The following is a 19,946-nucleotide window of genomic DNA, read 5'->3' on the forward strand; positions in this document are numbered from 1 at the left end:
CCTGTGACAATTTTACAAGTACTTTAATTAAATGCCCTCTGATAAACTTGTTTCTCCTCGACGTCCATACTCCCCATAAACAACAGAACTTCATCCCTTCACTGGAGAGGTCTATAGATACCGGAAAGCCTTCTACTCTAAAAGTTTCTTCCGTCGAACTGCTAAACTTTGGAAATCCCTCCTTGTATCCTGCTTTACTTTGCTTAATAAGAATGTGAACAGACATTTTGCTGCCCAACTCCCCGCAGTCCCATGTTAGATAATGGTCCCAAATAGTAGTTTCTTACATTCCAAGTGGGAATAAGCCTTGTTCGAGGTGAAAAAGGGTAAAGAAAAAGAATGATCGTTCAGGGTCGTTGATATCGGAAGCGTCATATCAAATTGGAAACCCGTCACTTTTTTTTTCATTTTTTTTTTTTTTTTTTTTTTTTTGGCACGATGCCTGACTTCAACGCAAGTAGGTGCTCACGTAGTGACAATAGCACTAGATACTTTGTGCCGTTCACATAAATACAAAACACATCTACACGTACTTTAGTTTAACTCTAGTAAAGAGACACCTAAAACGCTTTAAAAGTTTTCACACACACACACACACACACACACACACACACACACTCACAGACGCGCGTATTTAAGGAATCCCGCACGTACACATTATCTAACAAAGATGATTCAAGCGCACATATACAAACACACACACACACACACACACACACACACGCAGTTCAGTGACACGGAAACCGCCGAATTTACCCGATGTCTACGCTCCGCCCAATTTTTCCCACACTAAAGATTCTGTCGCGTTTATGCATTGCTTCGGCTGCTACTGATAAAATGCCTTCTCGCCATCGACCTCACCGTGACTGTCGCTACCACAGGCACTGCGCGAAGTAGTGGTAGTAGTAGTATTAGCTAATAAAGGAGTAGTAGTGGTAATGGTAAAAACCAGTAAAGAGAAGTAGGCGCGGGGGGGTGTAGTTTTTGACGCAGGAGCGATAGTATTCCTTTCTTTTCTTTTTCTTTTTTTTTTTCTTACTTCTTTCGAGAGGAACTGTCGGAGTGTCTTACCGGTCTGACGTATTTTTTTGCCCGTCTCTCGCAGGTGCCCTGCGTCGACATCCGTTCATAGGAATAGTGGACTATACAGCAAATTCAACTACGAAACCTAACTCGACACCCTCCACGCCAACTCAACGAATCCAACAAACCCAATCTTGGGATATGGAAGGTAAGTTTGTTTGTTTTATATAAACGTCATATAAGTGTGAGGTGTGTGTGTGTGTATATATATATAAGAAAGAAAGTTTTAAAAAAATATAAATAAAAAAGCAAATACAAATAGGAGTCATTAATACTGAAGAGACGTCAGTAATTCCACGGCACCAATGTATTTTGAATATCTCTGGAGTAACTTAACTGCAAGACACCATAGTAATAACATTAAACTGCAGTCAACAATAAAGTGTAAATAAAATAAAGCAGATAACTAAAAGACTATTTTATTTATTTTCTATTTTATTGTCGAAATCTTAAAATAAAAGAAAATAACTTTAAAATTAAATTACTAATAAATATATTTTATTTGGACATTTTAAATGTAACACTAAAAGTTAAAACCTTAAAGATGTATATACATATTTGTATGTTGAATGTTTAACGAGAATTGATAACGTTGGTACTTTTTTTAAATTATCCGTGATTAAGTTGTTTTTATTTTATTTTATTTATTTTATTTTATGTTTAGAACGAAAAAAAATATATACATTTTCCTTATTATACACTTCACTATTTTTTCTACAAAAAGTTGATTATTTTTCATGCCAACCATTCGTTTATTTAAAAAAAAAAATTTTTTTCTCTGATTATTATATTAACACGCGACTGTGACTGTCGCCTCTTTTGTCTTCATTCATACCCCCCCCCTCATCCGTATCCCAGTAATTCTTTGGCTATTATTCAGAATCTCTTCCATAAACGTAAAAATATACATACATAGAAAGACGGCTTCCATTTTTATTTATTTATTTGTTTTTTTTTTCGTGACAGTCCACGGTCACATCGGTTGTCCTGGGACGAAGATCGTTAGTTTACAAATCAAAAGCGACCTTAGAATCGGATCGAAACCATTTCGATGTTGAATTTTGCTGTTCGTTCGCAGGAAGCAAAACTCTTCGAATCTCTGGCTACATGGGTTGTTAATAATAATAATAAAATGTTTTTCAACTTTTATTCTTGACAAGTAGAAAAAAGATAAGGAAGATGGCATATTAACAAACAGTCGTTCCGTAATAAATAGTGTTAAAGAAACACAACATTCCGATTATTGGCCATTATATATTTTATTTATTTATATAGTCATTATATATTTTATTTATTTATTATATATTCTATTTATTTACTTTTGCTTTTGTTTAGAAATTTCATTAAAATAAATTGTATTTCTAAAAACATTTATATTATTTCAATTTGATTAAAACCGTCGTACATTATTTAACCCTAGACATCATTTATTTGATATTTTGATATTTCTGACTGAGGCGTTTACGTGTTTATAAATACACCTTTAGTCTACATTTACGTGTTTATAAATACACCTTTAGTCTACATTTACGTGTTTATAAATACACCGTGGGTTTAAATTTATGTGTCTATAAATACACCGTTGGTTTAAATTTGTTTATAAATACGGTCCTTGATTTAAATTTGTTTAGAAAAATACACCCTTGATTTAAATTTGTGTTTATAAATACAGTCCTTGGTTTAAATTTGTGTTTATAAATACAGTCCTTGATTTAAATTTGTGTTTATAAATACAGTCCTTGGTTTAAATTTGTGTTTATAAATACACCCTTGATTTAAATTTGTGTTTATAAATACACCCTTGGTTTAAATTTGTTTATAAATACACCCTTGATTAAAATTTACTTGTTTATAAATACACCCTTGATTAACATTTACTTGTTTATAAATACACCCTCGATTTAAATTTAGATTTCGGATATCTAAATCGCTCGGCCTGAATTCCTTTTTGTCTGGATTTTTTATGCGTCACTGGCACGTCTGGATTTCTTGTAGGTTTGCATAAATAACCCTTCTTTCTCTTCCTTTTCTTTCCTAGAGAAAAAAAAAAAGCTAAACAGTCTTTTTTTTTTTCTTCTTCATAAAATTACCAACTTATCTTTCTCTTTATTTGCCTGTAAAAACCGCTGGTTTTACTTAAAATAAAGTGATTATTGTGATCGCCCGTACGTGGGACACTTATATATTTATATAAGAATCTCTCTCTCTCTGTATATATCTATATATCGTCTAGTGTTGTGTTGGCGTTATCGCAGTTCTAGTTCAGGATGTGGTTCCTCCCTCCCTCTTCCTGTTTTAAGCAGGGCTGGAGTTCTCCTCATCGGGAACAACAGCGTACTTTTGAAATGGGATCTAGAAATACACGCAGTGAAAAGTTATCGTACTGTGCACGAAAACTTCCCCCCACTTCCCCCTCTCTATCTTTCTCTCTCTCGCACACACACACATACTCATTGCCTTTTTTCTTGTAGATTTTGACGTTTTTTTTTTGTTCTTAAATACAACAGAGACCCCTATCTTCATTTCCCTTCGTTGGCTTTTGTCCATCACAAAAGGACCCTAATACTTTGCTGTTGCTTTTATGGTGACCTTTATTAAGTTCATGTACAGCACAATCACGTTGACACATTAGTTCTCGTTACATCGCCAAAGTTAAGCAACGTTGAACATGGTCAGTACCAGATGGGTGGCCAATTTGGGAGTTCCAGGCTCTGTATGTAGGAGACGGCAACACCCACCTGCAAGAGTTGCAAAAACCTAACGTCGTCATCTCTCCGGGGATATACATGCGACTGGGGACCGCTTGTGAATCTCATACTCCCTTAGAACTTCCTTCTTTGGGGGAAGCCGATTAAACCTACATAGGGTTAGTGCTGTTTCCATTCTTTTTATTGAGTTCATTTCTACCAGTATTTTGTTTAATTTTCGACTTTGAACAATTATTGAGTCATCCTCAGATGACCGTCCTATGTCAGCCATTTTGTTCTTGTTCCAACCTAGTTATGCTCCGAAGTAAATAAACGTTTTAAAATAAGTTAAACCTCACAAAAAAAAAAAAAAAATTCCGTGTAGGTAGAAGACTAAATGTTCTTGTCTTGATAATATTTCTTACATTTTTGTTAACGTTTTATGCGTTGTCTGTATTACTCAATGCCCGGATTTACTTTATCTTCTTCACTAACCTAAAAGTATCAAAATTACTTTGGAATTTCAAAATCTCGTAAAGTAAACACTTGGCAGCCATTTTTTTTTTAATCCCATCATAAATGGATTAAGTTTTAATTTTGACGATCTATTACATCATCAAACAGTACAACAAAAATGGGGTGTCGAAAAAACGGTAATTCTGCAGATTACAGACCATGCTATTTTTAGATAGAATTTTCGGCTTTGTTTTACAATGCACATTAGTACGGAAAAGTGATTAAAAAAAGCAATATAACAAATACATGTTAACAAAGACAAGGTAAGTTACTCATCTACATAGCTGAATAAGTTTTTAGTATTTTTACTCACTTGAAAACGTTTATTCGGGTTGAAAAACAAATAGTGTCTAGCGCGTTAGGTTAGAACAATAAAAATGGCCGCGAATTGACACCTGATTATTTGAAGTCTTCGTAATGACTTAAGAATAAAACGAAATACTCTTAGAAACCCACCCAATAAATGTCACGATAACGTTTATTGGATGGGTCTCTAACAGTATGTTTTATTTTAAAGTCATTATCAAGACTTCAGTATTTAATTGTCAAGTCGTGGCCGCTTTTCTTGTTCTCGCGTAATGCTCGACATTATTTGTTTTTTGAACGGGATAAGCGTTTTAAAGTTAGTAAAAACATTAAAAACTTTTCCAGATAAGTAAACGAGTAATTGATCTTGTCTTTGATAACATGTATTTTTAATATATTTTTTCTATCAATGTGAGTTGTAAAAACTGAGCTCCAATCTCTGGTCCCCCTTCGCCAATCTTTCACGGAAAACACCCGTCTAACTGAAACCACTTTTATTAATTTTCCCCACTCTTTATCTGTGCCTAAATTAAAACGTAGATTCCATGAACAAAGCTTCTTTCTTAGAAGTGCACGCCCGTGGAACTCTGTTCCGTTTGCCTGTTTCCCACCTGACTACAACTTGGATGTTTTCAAGTCCAACAGGAACAAATTCCTGATAAATCATCCACTTTATCAAATCTCCATTACTTATTACTACGATATTATCCCATTGATTACTGTACACGCAATAACCCTTATCGCCGAGTGGCCTCCGGGCCTTGATGTGGTTACTACCATGTAATAAAAAAACAAAAAAAACGAACTTTCAAGTTAAATGCAACTTTTACGATATCTTTTGCTCATCAAGTTGTTTGAAAATACAGAATAGTTACCAGACGCCTCACCTCTCCATGTTAAGAATGTGTTTCTAAATAATGTTATTTCAGCAAAGGCCGGATTATGAATAAATACAAAAAATAAAACAATAAAAAAAATATATATACAACAAATAAATGCTACCAAAAGCAAGATAACCTACTGTTCTGCTTTCCTGGATAAGTTTTTTTTTTATATACTCCTTTTTAAATCGTTTTTAGTTCAATAAAAGACATTACATTAAGTGAGAACGAAAACAAAAATTCCATCACGCGGCACGTGGAGCCTCGATAATCGCCCCCAAAAATGAAACAAAAGAGCACTGGTAATAAATGGCATCAAGCGTATGAAAAATCGTATTCCACTGAATTACATATTTTTATTATCAGTACTTTGATTTAATTTTCGATTTCCAAGCGATTATCGAGTCTCCATCTATCGGATGATATGAGCCATTATTTATTTTCGTTCTGACTTGTGACTTTAACTGTTAACTCCCTTCAAAATAAGTAAAACACGTCAAAACATGCGGGAGGGTAGAAGAGCTACTGTTATTTCTTTTGATAATATTTATTTGTTGTTTCTGTTTTGTGGATGTGTGTTGGGGAGGGGGGGCTCCTACTAATTTTGTTCTTACCGTTTTGAACTTCTGAGGGGGGGGTGATTCTTTGTTTTATTTGGAATAATATATATTCTTATTTTTAATGTTTCGATTGATTTAATATCTCCGACCTTCTTCAGGTTTATACGTCGCCATGGGTTAACTCTGCACTTTAAAAGTTTCATATTTAGGTTCTAGTTGAAAGTAAAGTTGGGTGCGCGCGTGCGTGATGGGAATATTCCAATATTTTTTACCGATTCCGATTCTTTATAAATCTCTAAATATATTTAACTCTAGAATTGTTATCTTTTCCCAATTATCAAAAAACACGTGTTAAATGTGCATATATTAAAAAATAAAAACACGCTTGTGAGGGGGGAGGGGCTCATCTATAGATTTTAGTTTTACCGGTTGTTTATAATCAACACTTTTTATTTTTTTATTATTATTATTATTATTATTATTATTATTATTATTGACGGTGAAAGAATTTATTTTAAGCAAAATCAAATTAAAAGAAAAAAGGTAACTAAAAAAAAAATCGCTTTTGGCATCGGAAAATAAGCACATTTTTTCCGATATCGATTCCGATGCTCCAAAAAGTTTCGATTTTTCCGAATCCGATTAATCGTCCCAACACTAATATGCATATAAGTTAATAAACATATCAAGCAAAACACTAGGGAATATTATTTCTAAATTATTTAGAACAATAAAGGAGCTAAAGTTAATTAGATCCGTTAACCAATTGTAAAAAACAAAAAAAAAAAAACAAAAAAAAAACAACAACAACAAACTAAATTTACTGTTTTTGTTCTGTTGGGTGTTTTCACATATTACTCAAGTGTTTGCTAATCGTGATCCTTCGAGCTTCAGATGCGAGTTTTGAATCTCTTAAATTGCCTGCTTCCTGTGTCTGCGTTTGCACAGACATTAAATGTAATGTGAACAAACATCTTGCTGCACAACTCTCCACTTAAATTGCCCGTCTCCCCCTCTATAAAGCTGCGGCTTAATCGTTGTAGCCTCTTACACCTCAATTTCAATATGACTTGTTTGCTTGAACTAGTGAGGGGGGGGGTTCTGATATTTTTCCCGGTTCCGATACAATTACCGATTCCGATTCTTTTTAAATCATTAAATATTTTACTATAGAACTGTTTTTTTGTTTCTTGCGGAAACGTAAAACTACACTTGTAGGTATCTGCGGATTTTAGTTTTGCTGGTAGTTTAAAATATATGAGTATTATTTTATTATTAATACTAGTAATGAAAAATTAAGGGTTAAACAAAGAGAAGGATAAAACTAGGCACCGCCAAAACTGGGGGGGGGGGGGGGCAGGTCAGTACTTTTTGACGGACCGTCTTTTTAAAAATCTACCAAAAATCAAGTAATTATCCGATCAATACGAAATTTTCAGCGATTATTAGAAGAATGAACTTTATAACAGTGTACTTATTTTTCATAAACGATATTTATATATACATATTTTTTTGCTTACGACCCCCCCCCCTTGTTTTGAAGTGGGAACAAATATGCTTAAAATAATCATCTGAAACTGAACAAAACATATTGTGTTGTTGTAAGGGACAGAATTATAGATTTAAAAAAAAAAATTGTTTGCATACCTTATTTTGACGTCTGAATATCAGAACTTCGATTTTGGGTTTTGAAGTGTGAAATTCGGTGAATATGTTAAGTAAAATACTTAATTTAAGTTAAGCAAAACAAAAAAAAAAATTGTTTAATATTTATACGAAAAAAGCCATTTTAAAATTTTTGATAAATAAATTAACAATTTTTTTTTTTAGCGAGCCGAATAATGCATGACCATTATTAAACATGGCATGCTTTGAATAATCGATACAAAAAAAATTCGATAAATATTGTGCTCTTTGTGTTAAAAATAGCATCATTTTTTTCGATCCCGTTTGAAAACGTTTGCCGCCTTTCGACTACGGTGGACCAAACGCGCTGAAATAATTTTTTTTTATTCTGCTTTAAATTGCCCCCCCGCCATTTTGGGGAGCCTGGCCCCCACACACATACACATTAAAAACCAAACTCATACAAATGGTCACCCATCTGGTACTGGCCAGCCTCAGCTTAATAATACATTGAAATTTTCGTCACTGAAAAATAAGTTTTTTTGGCCTGTTTGGTCTTCCATAGTTTTCTTATCAAACGCAAACGTAAACAGAGTCGATCTAGACTCTACATCGACGCGAAATATCTGGTTACCTATATGAATAAGTGGAATTATTTGAAATTCAGGTACTTATATTATACTATTTTTGCATATTCTCTTAGAAAATCATCCTAAATCTTAGACAATAAATAAATAAATAAATTATTTCAAAAACCTTTTTTTTTTTTAATATTTAAGTACGTTTTTTGTGCAAGACAAAAAATGTCAATTGTTAACTTTTTGGGAAAATTTAACATTTAAAATTTAATTAAAAATAGTAGAAAAAGTTTTATATTATTCTGTTTTCTATATGATAAAATTCAGGATTTTATCTTTCTGGAAAAAAGTTACTCAGAAATAATGGATTTTAATAAATGTAATTCAATTTTAAAAAACAACAACAACTTGATTTTGCGGCCATTTTTGGCGGTGCCTAGATAAAACGATTAAGAGAATCGTTTATGGCATCGGAGAAAGGCAAACTATTTTCCAATTCTGATATCGATTCCAATAAGCACAAAAGTTCAGATTCCGATTAATCATCCCAATATTAGCGTGAACAAACGTAAAATTAAAAAAAAAAATGATATATTGTTGTTACTTTAATTAAAATAAAATCAATTATACAAAGAAAATCTATTTTTACGCGCGTTTGTGTTATTTAGTAAAAAGAAAAACGGGAGGGAAGGTGGAACATGAAAATAGTCAATAAGATACCAGGAATTATTTTATTTATTTTTTTTTTTTTACTATTGATTCAAGCCAAGCGAGGCACATTGCTACTTTGACCTATAGGGACTGCTATTTGGTATCAAATTTATAGGGACACTGTGTAGGGAGTTGAGCAGCGAGATGGGGAAAAAATTTCCCCACTCTTTATCTGTGCCTAAATCAAAACGTAGATTCCCTGAACAAAGCTTCTTTCTTAGAAGTGCATGCCTGTTGAACTCTCTTTCGTTTGCCTGTTTCCTACCTGACTACAACTTGGATGTCTTCAAGTCCCACATAAACAAATTCCTGATAAACCGCCCCCTTAAGTAAGACACTTTATCAAATCTCCAATACTAACAATGACTACGATACTATCCCATTGATTACTGTACACGCAATAATCCTTATCCCCGAGTGGCTTCCAGGCCTTGATAAGTGGTGACTACCATGTTAAAAAAATTTTTTTTAAATGTTCATACAGTCGGGAAAGCAGGGAAGGAAGTTCCGAAGTCTAACAGTTCGAGGTAAGAACCGTGTTGAAATGCTAACATTGTTTAGAAACCCATTCTTATCATAGGGATGGATGGGTGTTTTGTAAGTTTGATATGCTTTCACCTAACAATTTAATAGTAAAAAAAATGATATCGTAAAACTTGAATTTAACTTGAAAATACTATTTTTAAAACAGCATGGTACAATAAGCGTTTAAGCATAAAAAAAAACTATTCGAGTGGAAGGCTTTCTGGAATTTATGGATCTCTACAATGTAGAGGTGGGATTTTGCTGCTTATCAGGTTAATCGAGGGTATTTATCGAGGGGTTACAAGTGTTTTGAGTTCGTCAGAGCACATTCCATTAAAATACTTGTTAAATAGGCACAGGGATGCCACATTTGGGCGATGGGACAGAGGTTGGAATTTTGTTGCTAGTGCGAAATTTATATTTGAACCCTGCCTGAGACTGGTGGCAGATGCACCTGCCCAGATATGACAACAATACTCCAAGCATGGGTGAATAGTGGTTTTGGAAAGGTACAGGATCCTCTCAGGTGTGAGTGACCTGCTAGCACGGTAGAGAGATCCTACCTACTTTGCAGCAATATTGTAGGAGCACTAGGAACAGTTCCGAAAGACCTATAAAATGACTAGGAGAAATTGGAATCAGAGGAAAGGCTGAGACTGTACAATAGACAGCAAATGTGTCACTCAACCCTCATAAATTACAATCACTAACCAACCACAATTGCAACAGAAATCAAACAAAATGGTTGAATGAATACCGCATGAACCCAAGGAAACTAAACCTACAAGACACCTTATCAATTATCTCGACAGCAATCACTGACGATGACCTGCATGAAAACTCCAAGAGAGTACATAATAATGATGATAATCTATCTCCCTAGAAAAAAAAATCTCAAATTCCAGAGAAGACGAACGGTTGTTGCTAGTGATAGATTAATAGTAAACGGCTGTTGCAATAATGCAAAGTGATCGGCATTAGTTGTCGAAAACGGACAGAGAGTGATGGAAATCTTGAGACTTGTCACTCAGACTCCCGAGAACAAAACTGGTTATCGTCAGCGTGAGCAAACTTTTAGTGAGTACATGCTGATAATACAAAAAATATGACTTAGCAAAGATTTCGTTCCCACTCGGTGTCTCCGTTCAGTCTCAAAAGACAAAGGGTACCTCCTGCAGGAGCAGCTGCACGTGTAATTGTGAGGCAAGGGTTGCGCAATCCCCAACCACACCTGAATCGGCACTGTTTGAGTCCAGTGGTAAGGAGAAGTCCAGGAAGACTGGAAACAATGTCGAGATAAGCGGAGAGCACGTACAGCACCTGGAAGTGCCAAATGGCCACCCACCTGGTATTGACTAGGCTCATCGTTGCTTAACTTCGGTGATCCAACGGGAACTGGTGTGTCAAACGCGATTATGCCGTATAAAGATTTATTTATGCTTGTGAGAAGGAGACGAATTTCTTAAGAACAACAAATAAATACGATTATTCGAAATTGCAATTGTGAAATCAAATAAATTGAAACCTTTCGGTGTATCGGAATTGGGAAAATGTCTGCCTATTTTTAGATGCCCAAAACGATTCTTTTTATCGTTTTTATTTCTTTAAAACTTTTATTTTGCATGGCTCGTATGAAATGATGAATATTGATTTTTAAACTACTAGTAAAACTAAAAACTATAAATCACACTCACATATGTAGTTTTACATTTGCGAAAATATATGTACATACATGAATTTTTCAATAATTTGACCTCTCCCCCTTCTAACAAAAACAACTCCATATTAAGAAATTTAAATAGAATCGGTAATTGTATCAGAATCGGGAATTTAGAACAGAATCGGTAATTGTATCGGAATCTGGAAAAAATATTGGAATCGTTCCATCACTAATAAACATCCATATTTGAAATCGATTTGAGAAAACCCTCATTAACTACAGAGTTGTTTGACTAAAATCAAAGTGTAGTATCTGTTCGGATACTACAGCTCATCTTTTCTGTCCTTATTCAGTGAAGGAGAAATCCTTCTAAATTGAGACAAGTTTTATTTTTGTCAAATTCAGAGTGCCTCTTTTTGGAAAGCTAGATTTTCCCCACATTAAAACCCAATTTTATTTCTAACTCTACCACCGTGGAGAGACAAATAAATAGGAGCCCGCCAAGAAAAGGGACAGAATTCGAAAGTTCTTTTTCTTTACTTTTGAAATTCATTGCACATTGTTAACATAACGACGGGGGGGGGGGGGCTAGACTTTTCCTACATTTTGGAGATAGAGGTATAAAGAGAGAAAACCTGACTTGCTTTTATTTTCTTTTTTTTCTTTTTGACTGTGACAACAATTGTACGTAAGTGAGCGTCGCCACATGTGTGTGTGTGTATGTGTGCCTATGAACATTTGTACGTATGCATTTGTCTCTGCTTTGTATGTGCAGATATACTAAATGCGTGTGTGCATATGTTTCCGCTTTGTGTGTATGTGATTAACATGTGAATAATTGTATATTATATTTATATGCTCGTGTGTGTGTGTGTGTGTGTGTGTGTGTGTGTGTGTGTATATATATATATATATAGAGAGCAGGATTTGTATTTATTTATACGAATATTACTAGCTACATATGTGCAATACATGTTTCAGTTGCGATTTCTTTAGGAATCCCGCGCCATCAGGCCGAGATTGTACAACTTGTACAGATTGTAAGATATCGGCCTTATGATGCTGTATCTCTAAAGAAAAGTCGCAGCTGAAACATGCATGCACACATCTAACCAATAATGTTTGTACAAATAAAATTATCTATTTGTCATTGAGCACTTTTTGATAAGCATTGTAGTTTCATTGGACTTACATCTAGAAAATAGACCAATACAACTATTATATACACAAACTGTGTATGTGTGTGTGAGAGAGACTGACTGTCTTTTTAAGTGAGTGTATATGTTTATATATGGGGGTTTTTAGTGTTTATATATAAATGCGAGTGCGTTCAAAATCTTTGTTGACAAGGGAATATCGCAAAAATGTGCGCGTGGAGCGTAATCATCAATATAAGAGATAGACTATAATTTAATTGTGAACACTGAATTAAATTTCCGTGGTAACTATCACTTCCACGCGCAACTTTTATCGGATATTTTTAATTGATGCTTACTCTAGTCGTGAAACTTACAGTCGCCATGGAAATACAATGCAGTGTCTATAATCAACACATATTACTTGTCGTAGAATAATGCCGAATAGTTAAATGTGCGGGTGGTCAACATTTCTTTGAAAGTCAGAAAAATACAGCATCATATACCTTTTCTTTAGAGCGCGCTTTCTGAACACACACACACACACACACACACACACACACACATATATAATATGTGTCTGTATACTAGCATGCTACCCGGTCGTAAAGTACGAATAATTATATTTTAATTAATGCAGAATTCTTATTTATTATAAACAGAAATACCATAGATATCAAACATACCGTTGAATTCCTTAAAAAAAAAATGGAGTAAAAAAACGGAAAGAAACTGAGACATGTGCATGCGAGTATTATGTTTTTTTGAACAGTTCACTTATTGTCAGTTGAATAAAAAAAATCTAGCTCAGATCGAAACCAAAACCTAAAGACTGAGTCAAGTACGATAGCCATTAACCAGTTTGACACTATCTTTAAAAGGTGTTTTTTGAAACCAACTTATACTTAACATAAGGAAGCTATCATATATCACGATCGCGCATGCGCAGTTGTGAAACAAATAAAAATTCATGCCCCCCCCAAGTATCAATTTTTCAATGTTGAGTCTTTAGCAGTCCTTTTTTCCCCGATGGAAACTGATTAAAACGTTTTCTCCATATCTGAATACTTTATATACCAAATTTCTTGTCTCTAGATAAAACGTTCGTTGAGTATATAGGTTGAGAAGTGTCATCACGCACACACACTCACTTATATATATATATAATTTATTTTTAAATAACACTGTACATTTATCGAGCGTTTATCGATATCTGAAAAATTTGGTTTAGATGTTTATTGAACTAGAACCATTTATTAATGCTTCTTCCCGTTGGGAAAGATCATTAAAACCCAGAGGTGAACCTCGGCCATTTTACTTCCTCCTATATAGCCATTTTATTTAATGAAACGAAGGTAGGAAAAATGCACACTTAATCTATACACACTCACTAATGCCTACTAGACAATATGCTCGTGTGTCTAAAATTTCTCTGCGCAAGGTTTATCAGAACAATCTAGCATGAGGATACTTTTCTTAGAAATAAACTCTAAACTAAATATTAAAAATCAGATCGTATTAATGGTTCAAATAAGATCTCCTGATATGGTTAATCCACACTATCTTTTACGAGGAATGGTGCACTTTCTCCAAGTGATGTTACTTCAAATAACATTATAAAGTTGGATATTCCACCAGACTAGTTGAATTCTTGTTCTTGAATCCAGTAATACCAAGAAACCACAATAAAGATATATATTAACATATTTAAATGGTCGATTTGGGGAGAGGAAAGCTATATTCTCAACTTCTTGACTAAGTGTTTGTGAGGTAAAGAACTTTAATGGAATAATCGAATATCTGTGTCTCGTATAGAGATCAAATGCTTGCCTCAAGAAAGGGTTGGCTTGATTTTTTAGAACTTCGATAGAAGTAAAATGAAACAGAGAGAGAAAGAAGAACCCTTCCCTAGTTTCGGTTTATCTTACTGATGCCTGTTATTCAGGGGTTTTATCATAGTCGAAACTATCTATTATGGGTTGATGACGCTATTTACTCCTAGCTAGCTGTCAACATACAGACCCTAGTATTCCTAAATGATCATTCATTTAGTAGTGAGCCGGTTCAACATACCACAAGTTTCGTGAGGGAACCAGTGCGTCAACCGAATTCCAAATGGTATTCTTTATTTATTTCCAGCCTCGTGAACAGAAATAAATCATTTGTTGGGTGTATTTAAATTTAATTAACAGAACATAGGGGGAGATAACACAAACATGCAACAAATAAATGTTACTTTAGCCAATAAATCACTTTTCGATCTTCCTGGATTATTTATTTTAAGTTTTTTTAAATGCTTGTTATTACATCTCAAAAATTCGATCTTTTTATAAGCTGCTGAATTTTTGCAAATAATTTGGCCGCCGACGACAGAAATTATATTTTTTCGTCAGCTTCAATCGCAATTTTAATAGAATCATAGATAATCATTAGTGGTGCAAAATGAAATGTTTGACCGAACGTATTTCTATTACCATTGTTTTGTGTATTCTTCGTTTTTTGAGCGAAATCTACAACAAATATGTTACCAAAGGCAATATAAGGTTACTCTTGTATCTTTTGAGATGAGCCTTTTGTGTTTTGTAACTTATTTTAAAGTGCGTATGTGTTTTTTTACTTAAAAATAAAAAAGCAGTTCAAAGTCTATCGAATTAGAAGAAAAGTGAGTGTCATAGTCAGTTTTGAGCCTCTATAGTGGCTTAAAAATCAAAAATTAAACAATACTGGTAAAACATTTTTACACGATTGGTTATTGGATGTGCCTTGTTTACTTTTCTATTTTTATCGATTATTTAGGCTCGAAATTGGCTATTTTTTTTGTTTAGTTCAACTCGTCAGATTTTACATTATGTTTTGAAGTAAAAAAATATACTTTAAAATAATTTAAAAGAAAAGACCTTTATTCGGGTAGGTAGAAGAGTAACTCATCTTATCTTTGATAACATTTGTTATATTTATTTATTCGCCCCTTTTTTGTTGTTGTTGTTGGCTATAGTAAAAATGCCCCAAAGTTTCGTCCGATCTCGGTATAGGGCTTTCTTTTAATTGTCTGACAGTTTTAAGTTACACAAATACTGTGTGTGTGTGTGTGTGTGTGTTGTGTGTGTTTTTGCACGCGCGCATTCGTTCGTTTCGCATGTGCATAGCTTTATGCTCGTGCACCAAACGTTAAATATGCACACGTGCACCTGTATACCACATCGGATGGATGACCGACTTTGTAAATTGTGGTTGACAGAAACACGTTTGATAAACAAACGACGGAACCATTTATTGCCTCGTGCTTTCATTAAGTATCGATCTGTATTGTTTCTGATATTTCGTTGTCGCTACGTTTGAATTCCGCGTCATTTTTCGCGGTTTAACCCCCCCTCCCCTCCAAAATCAAATCTCAACGATTTGTACTTTTGTTTATTTATCTTTCGCCTCTGAATAATACGCATCTTTTGAAGTCGTATAATACACCGTAATATAACAGTTATTCAATCTAATAGATTTTGTATTATTGTTACGGCTAGGACAACAGCCTATTATTTTCATTGTGTTTACTCTCTAGTGTATATCCGTTGATATATTATATGCTTTTATATAGAGTGACGTAGTTCTCGGTTGATTAACTGTGTCGGATATATACTCGAGAGTCAGAACAAAGATAAAAATATTCTGTTTTCATAGTCCTAATCATTATACATAAGCAAGACATTTTCAGACATGCGTATTTTGTTTTGTTTGTATTTCGAAATTGTTCAATTTTTAGGTGGGTGGTTCAGTCTGTAATGTGTGTTTCTTGTGTCATAAGAGGACAGTGTTCCTTTTAAAATATGAAGAAATTACCATTTCCCACATAAATAATAATATAAAATATAGAATAAATATAAAAATTAATATATATAAATAATAATATGAAATTAATATATCATAATATATAAAATGTATTATATAAAATTAGATATAGATACTATTTAATAATATAAAACTTTTATTACTAAAATATATGAGATTACAGTTAGAAAATAAAGATTCTTTTTAAGTGTCTCTTGGGAGATTTAAAAATAGAAAAGTGTTCTTTTCTCGAGGATTCTAGAAGGTTCAAAGTCGAGGTGTTCTATTTGGGGAAATTCTAGAAGGTTCCATTCCACATGACTATAAATAGACGCTAATACCTTTTTCCCCCTCTCTTTATTTCCCCGTCTATCTCTTTTTTTCTTCTTCCCCACTCTATTATTACTATGTCGTACCCACGTGCATCGGATTCGATGGAATAGAAATATTTTGACGACGTGTTTTGTCTGTGATTATTCCATAGCAATCTTTAACGTAACTCCGTCAAATTGTTATACATTGAGTTTTTAATTTTTAATTTAATGCATTTTAATATACGTTCTGATCGAAATCTATCCACTTCTCCCTCCCTCCCTCTCTCTCTCTCTCTCCACATACACTTGACATATAAAGTTATGTTGCCAGATTTTCAAAATCAAATCCAAATAGTAATTCATCAGGCATAATGCTATTTTAATCGGACTAGCCTGTTTTCGTTTCTTATGGCACGAATATATTTAATTTTTGCTTTCGTTGTTTTCTGAAAATATTTATTCTGAGAAAGAAAACTATCTTTACTCTTGTATTGTACTTGTTCAGATAATCAATGTTTTATTTTGTATTGTATTACTTTTGTGTATTTGTGTAGTTTTTAACTAAAAGTTAGGTAACACTTTAACATGTTTCGAATTGGGTCTTTGTGTATTGTCTCCCCCTCAAAGGAATTCTTCAGAAATGAAAACTAAAAAAAAAAAAAACTAAAAAAAAAAAAACTAATGCGCAAATGCCAAAATTTTAAACATTGTTAGATAATTTAGTATATTATTTTTTTATTTGCACATGTGTAACTTGTACGGGTTCTTATTCATACGCAATTTTATTTTTCTTACTCCAAACAGATATCAATCATTTATCGTTTATTTCGCTTTGAACAGGACCGATGTAAAAACAAGCTGGAATTTATTCCAATTTCAGTTGGATCAGACAGACGGAAGCCGGATGTCTGCAATGGGTACAGTATAGTATTTAAGTAAAATAAGTTATAGGCAATATAAAAAGTTAAACAGAACTTGCATTAGAATGCTCTGGGCAGTGTTAAACTTAAACTGGAAAACATACTCAACCATTTACCAAGAATCTCTTCAGCAATAAGAGAAAGAGCACGATGTGTCGGACGTTGCTACAGAAGAAAAGCTGAGGTCATCAGTGATGTGGCACTGTGGGATCCTAAACACGGAACCGCTAAAGTAGGAAAACCCGCTAAGACGTACACAAAATTATTGGCAGAAGACACGGATTTAAAGATCTTAAGGCCATAGATTTGGGTGGTTGGTTTTACGGCATATCAACCCTTTTCAGGTTATTTAATGCCGAATCCAGTGATTTTAAAGAAAGTTTTTTGATAGAATATATATATATATATATATATATATATATATATATATATATATATATATATATGTATATATACAAGGTTTCTATTTAACCCATAGTTGGGACTCTAACAGGTACTACCACTCCGGGTCAGGGTGGACCTAGGAGCAATGGCAATTAAGAGGTGGCTCCACAATCCCCAAAGCCCGCAAGCTGTGGCCTCACCATTGGATATAGTTTAAGGTCATACCAGGACCCAAGGCTATAGAAGATAGACCTGTGGAGGAAAAGAGTCAATTTGGTTTGGGCAACCCGCCTGATACGATGATTATATAAGGAGAGATCGGAGATATGTCTGTATGTGTGTCCCAAAATATGACCTAAATCCATATCGTGTCCATAACTCCGTCTGCCCTTTATCTAATGTTTGTAAGTGCAGACATGCTATGCACATTTCCTTGACAGCAAGTTGGTTCAAACCTATTTGATCATGGAAGTTCATCTTAATCGATTTTCATTTTACGGAAAAATGTATGACATTACTTCAGTAAACAATGTAACGCACATATATAAGATAATGTCTCGAAAATAAATGATAGAATAAGAAAATAATACATAATAGAACCTACACAAGAAACTAAAAAATAAACATTAACAGAGAACTGAATTTTTACCAAAACGAGTACAAACACAAACTGTCTTTGACCCTGAAATGACTCTACAGTGGTTGATGAGCCGTTAAGCTCAAACCAAACTCTTTTTACGAAAAATCTACGTCGTTGTCAATTTCTCAATTCATCGTGCTATCCGAAAAATGCGTAAATCGAAGAAGAAATTACGATGAAATTTAGTCGGGTCAAAATTCTTGTGCCTTCGCACATTCCAGCAGTGAATGCTATCTAGCAACTATTATATATGACTAATCAATGTCGGTGGGTGTTTCGAGTGTCAAGGTAAAAATCACACAAAAAAAAAAACAATCTCTTATACTCTATTTAAAATGTCAAGAGAAATTTAAAACGATCACAATTAAAAGTTCACCTGTAACAAATCCCAAAGGGTAACAAATCCTGTTCGCTATTTTTCACTTGATTTACTCATCTCGTATCCTATGCTTGAATATTTAGCCTCTTTTACTATTCTATGTTATTGTATTGTTCTCTGTAGTTGCTCGTGCACCCTGAAAACTGGCCCCCAAACAATTGTGCCCTTCCAAAAAAATTGGTCAAATATTTTTTGTAGTAAAGATGAAAATCTAAAACGCAATTATTTGGGATATATTTATTGACGATGAAAAATTGATATACAAGGGTTATTTTATTTATTTTAATTTTTTAATTTCTTTTTATAGGTTTTATAGTATATCAAATGTTTTGCCTTTGATTTGTATGTAAACACACTGACTGGTGTTGGCGAGTCTTCATTTTTGGTAACTGTCGTAGACGGGCCTGTGCGGGTGACTGCCGCGCCGCGACTCTGCGAACAGCTCTTTATTATAGGCGAATATTGTATATGATACGCTATGCGTAACTATTATCGCGGGCTTTTTTAATTGTTTTTACGGAAAGGGAAAAGTATATATCCGTACCTATTCTTCGAAAACAAATTCTGTATTCCAAATAGTATAAAACAATTAAATGTGTTCAGCGCCGCTTGTGTGGTTTATGTTTTCAGGAATATCAACAGTTTTATGATTAACTTAATGCAAACACAAAACCCATTAAACTATTCGAAAGTTAGATATTTTCGCTGGACCCCCCCCCATCATTTCTTGGTATTACTATCGTACTAAAAGCAGTTACCAACTACGTTAGGCTTTTATTTACGCTCGTTGGGTAAACTCTATGTTAAAATGAAAAATCGCATTCAGTATCAGTCATCTGTATTTCGTGAGATATCTTAATTGGATATTTTAATTCCTATCAGATCGTTTCTCTGCGTGGTCGCTGCAAATAAATATCTTGCAATTCAAGTTTGATTCCGAGTTGTTTGCAATTCGCTTGCAAATCATCGCAACAAAAAAAAGTTGCAACAATATCTGATATAAACAACTAGCATATACAGAAGTAGATATAATGTAATCACGTTGACACATCGGTTCTCGTTAGACAACCGAACTTAACGTTGAGCTTGGTCAATACCAGATAAGAGACCATTTGAGAATACCAGGCGCTGGATGTAGGAGAATGTCAACAGCTCCTCGCAAAAAAAAAAAAAAATTAACATCGTCTTCTCCCTTGATGGGTATATACATGCGACTGG

The 19,946-nt window shown here is 33.9% G+C and overlaps 1 protein-coding gene across 1 annotated transcript in view; it reads left to right on the plus strand.

Annotated features, from left to right (window-relative positions):
* Window positions 1-800: 800 nt before the first annotated feature.
* Window positions 801-19,946, plus strand: part of LOC145243372 (ETS domain-containing protein Elk-3-like) — a 104,222-nt gene continuing 85,076 nt past the window's right edge. The window contains exon 1 of the mRNA XM_080106192.1: window positions 801-1,231. Within this exon, the coding sequence (XP_079962318.1) occupies window positions 1,225-1,231 (7 nt within the window). The 5' untranslated portion in view covers window positions 801-1,224. The remainder of the gene's footprint in view (window positions 1,232-19,946) is intronic.

This window comes from Euprymna scolopes, chromosome 22 (assembly GCF_053919585.1).
Source record: "Euprymna scolopes isolate OS-2025 chromosome 22, ASM5391958v1, whole genome shotgun sequence".
Lineage (NCBI taxonomy): Eukaryota > Metazoa > Mollusca > Cephalopoda > Sepiida > Sepiolidae > Euprymna > Euprymna scolopes.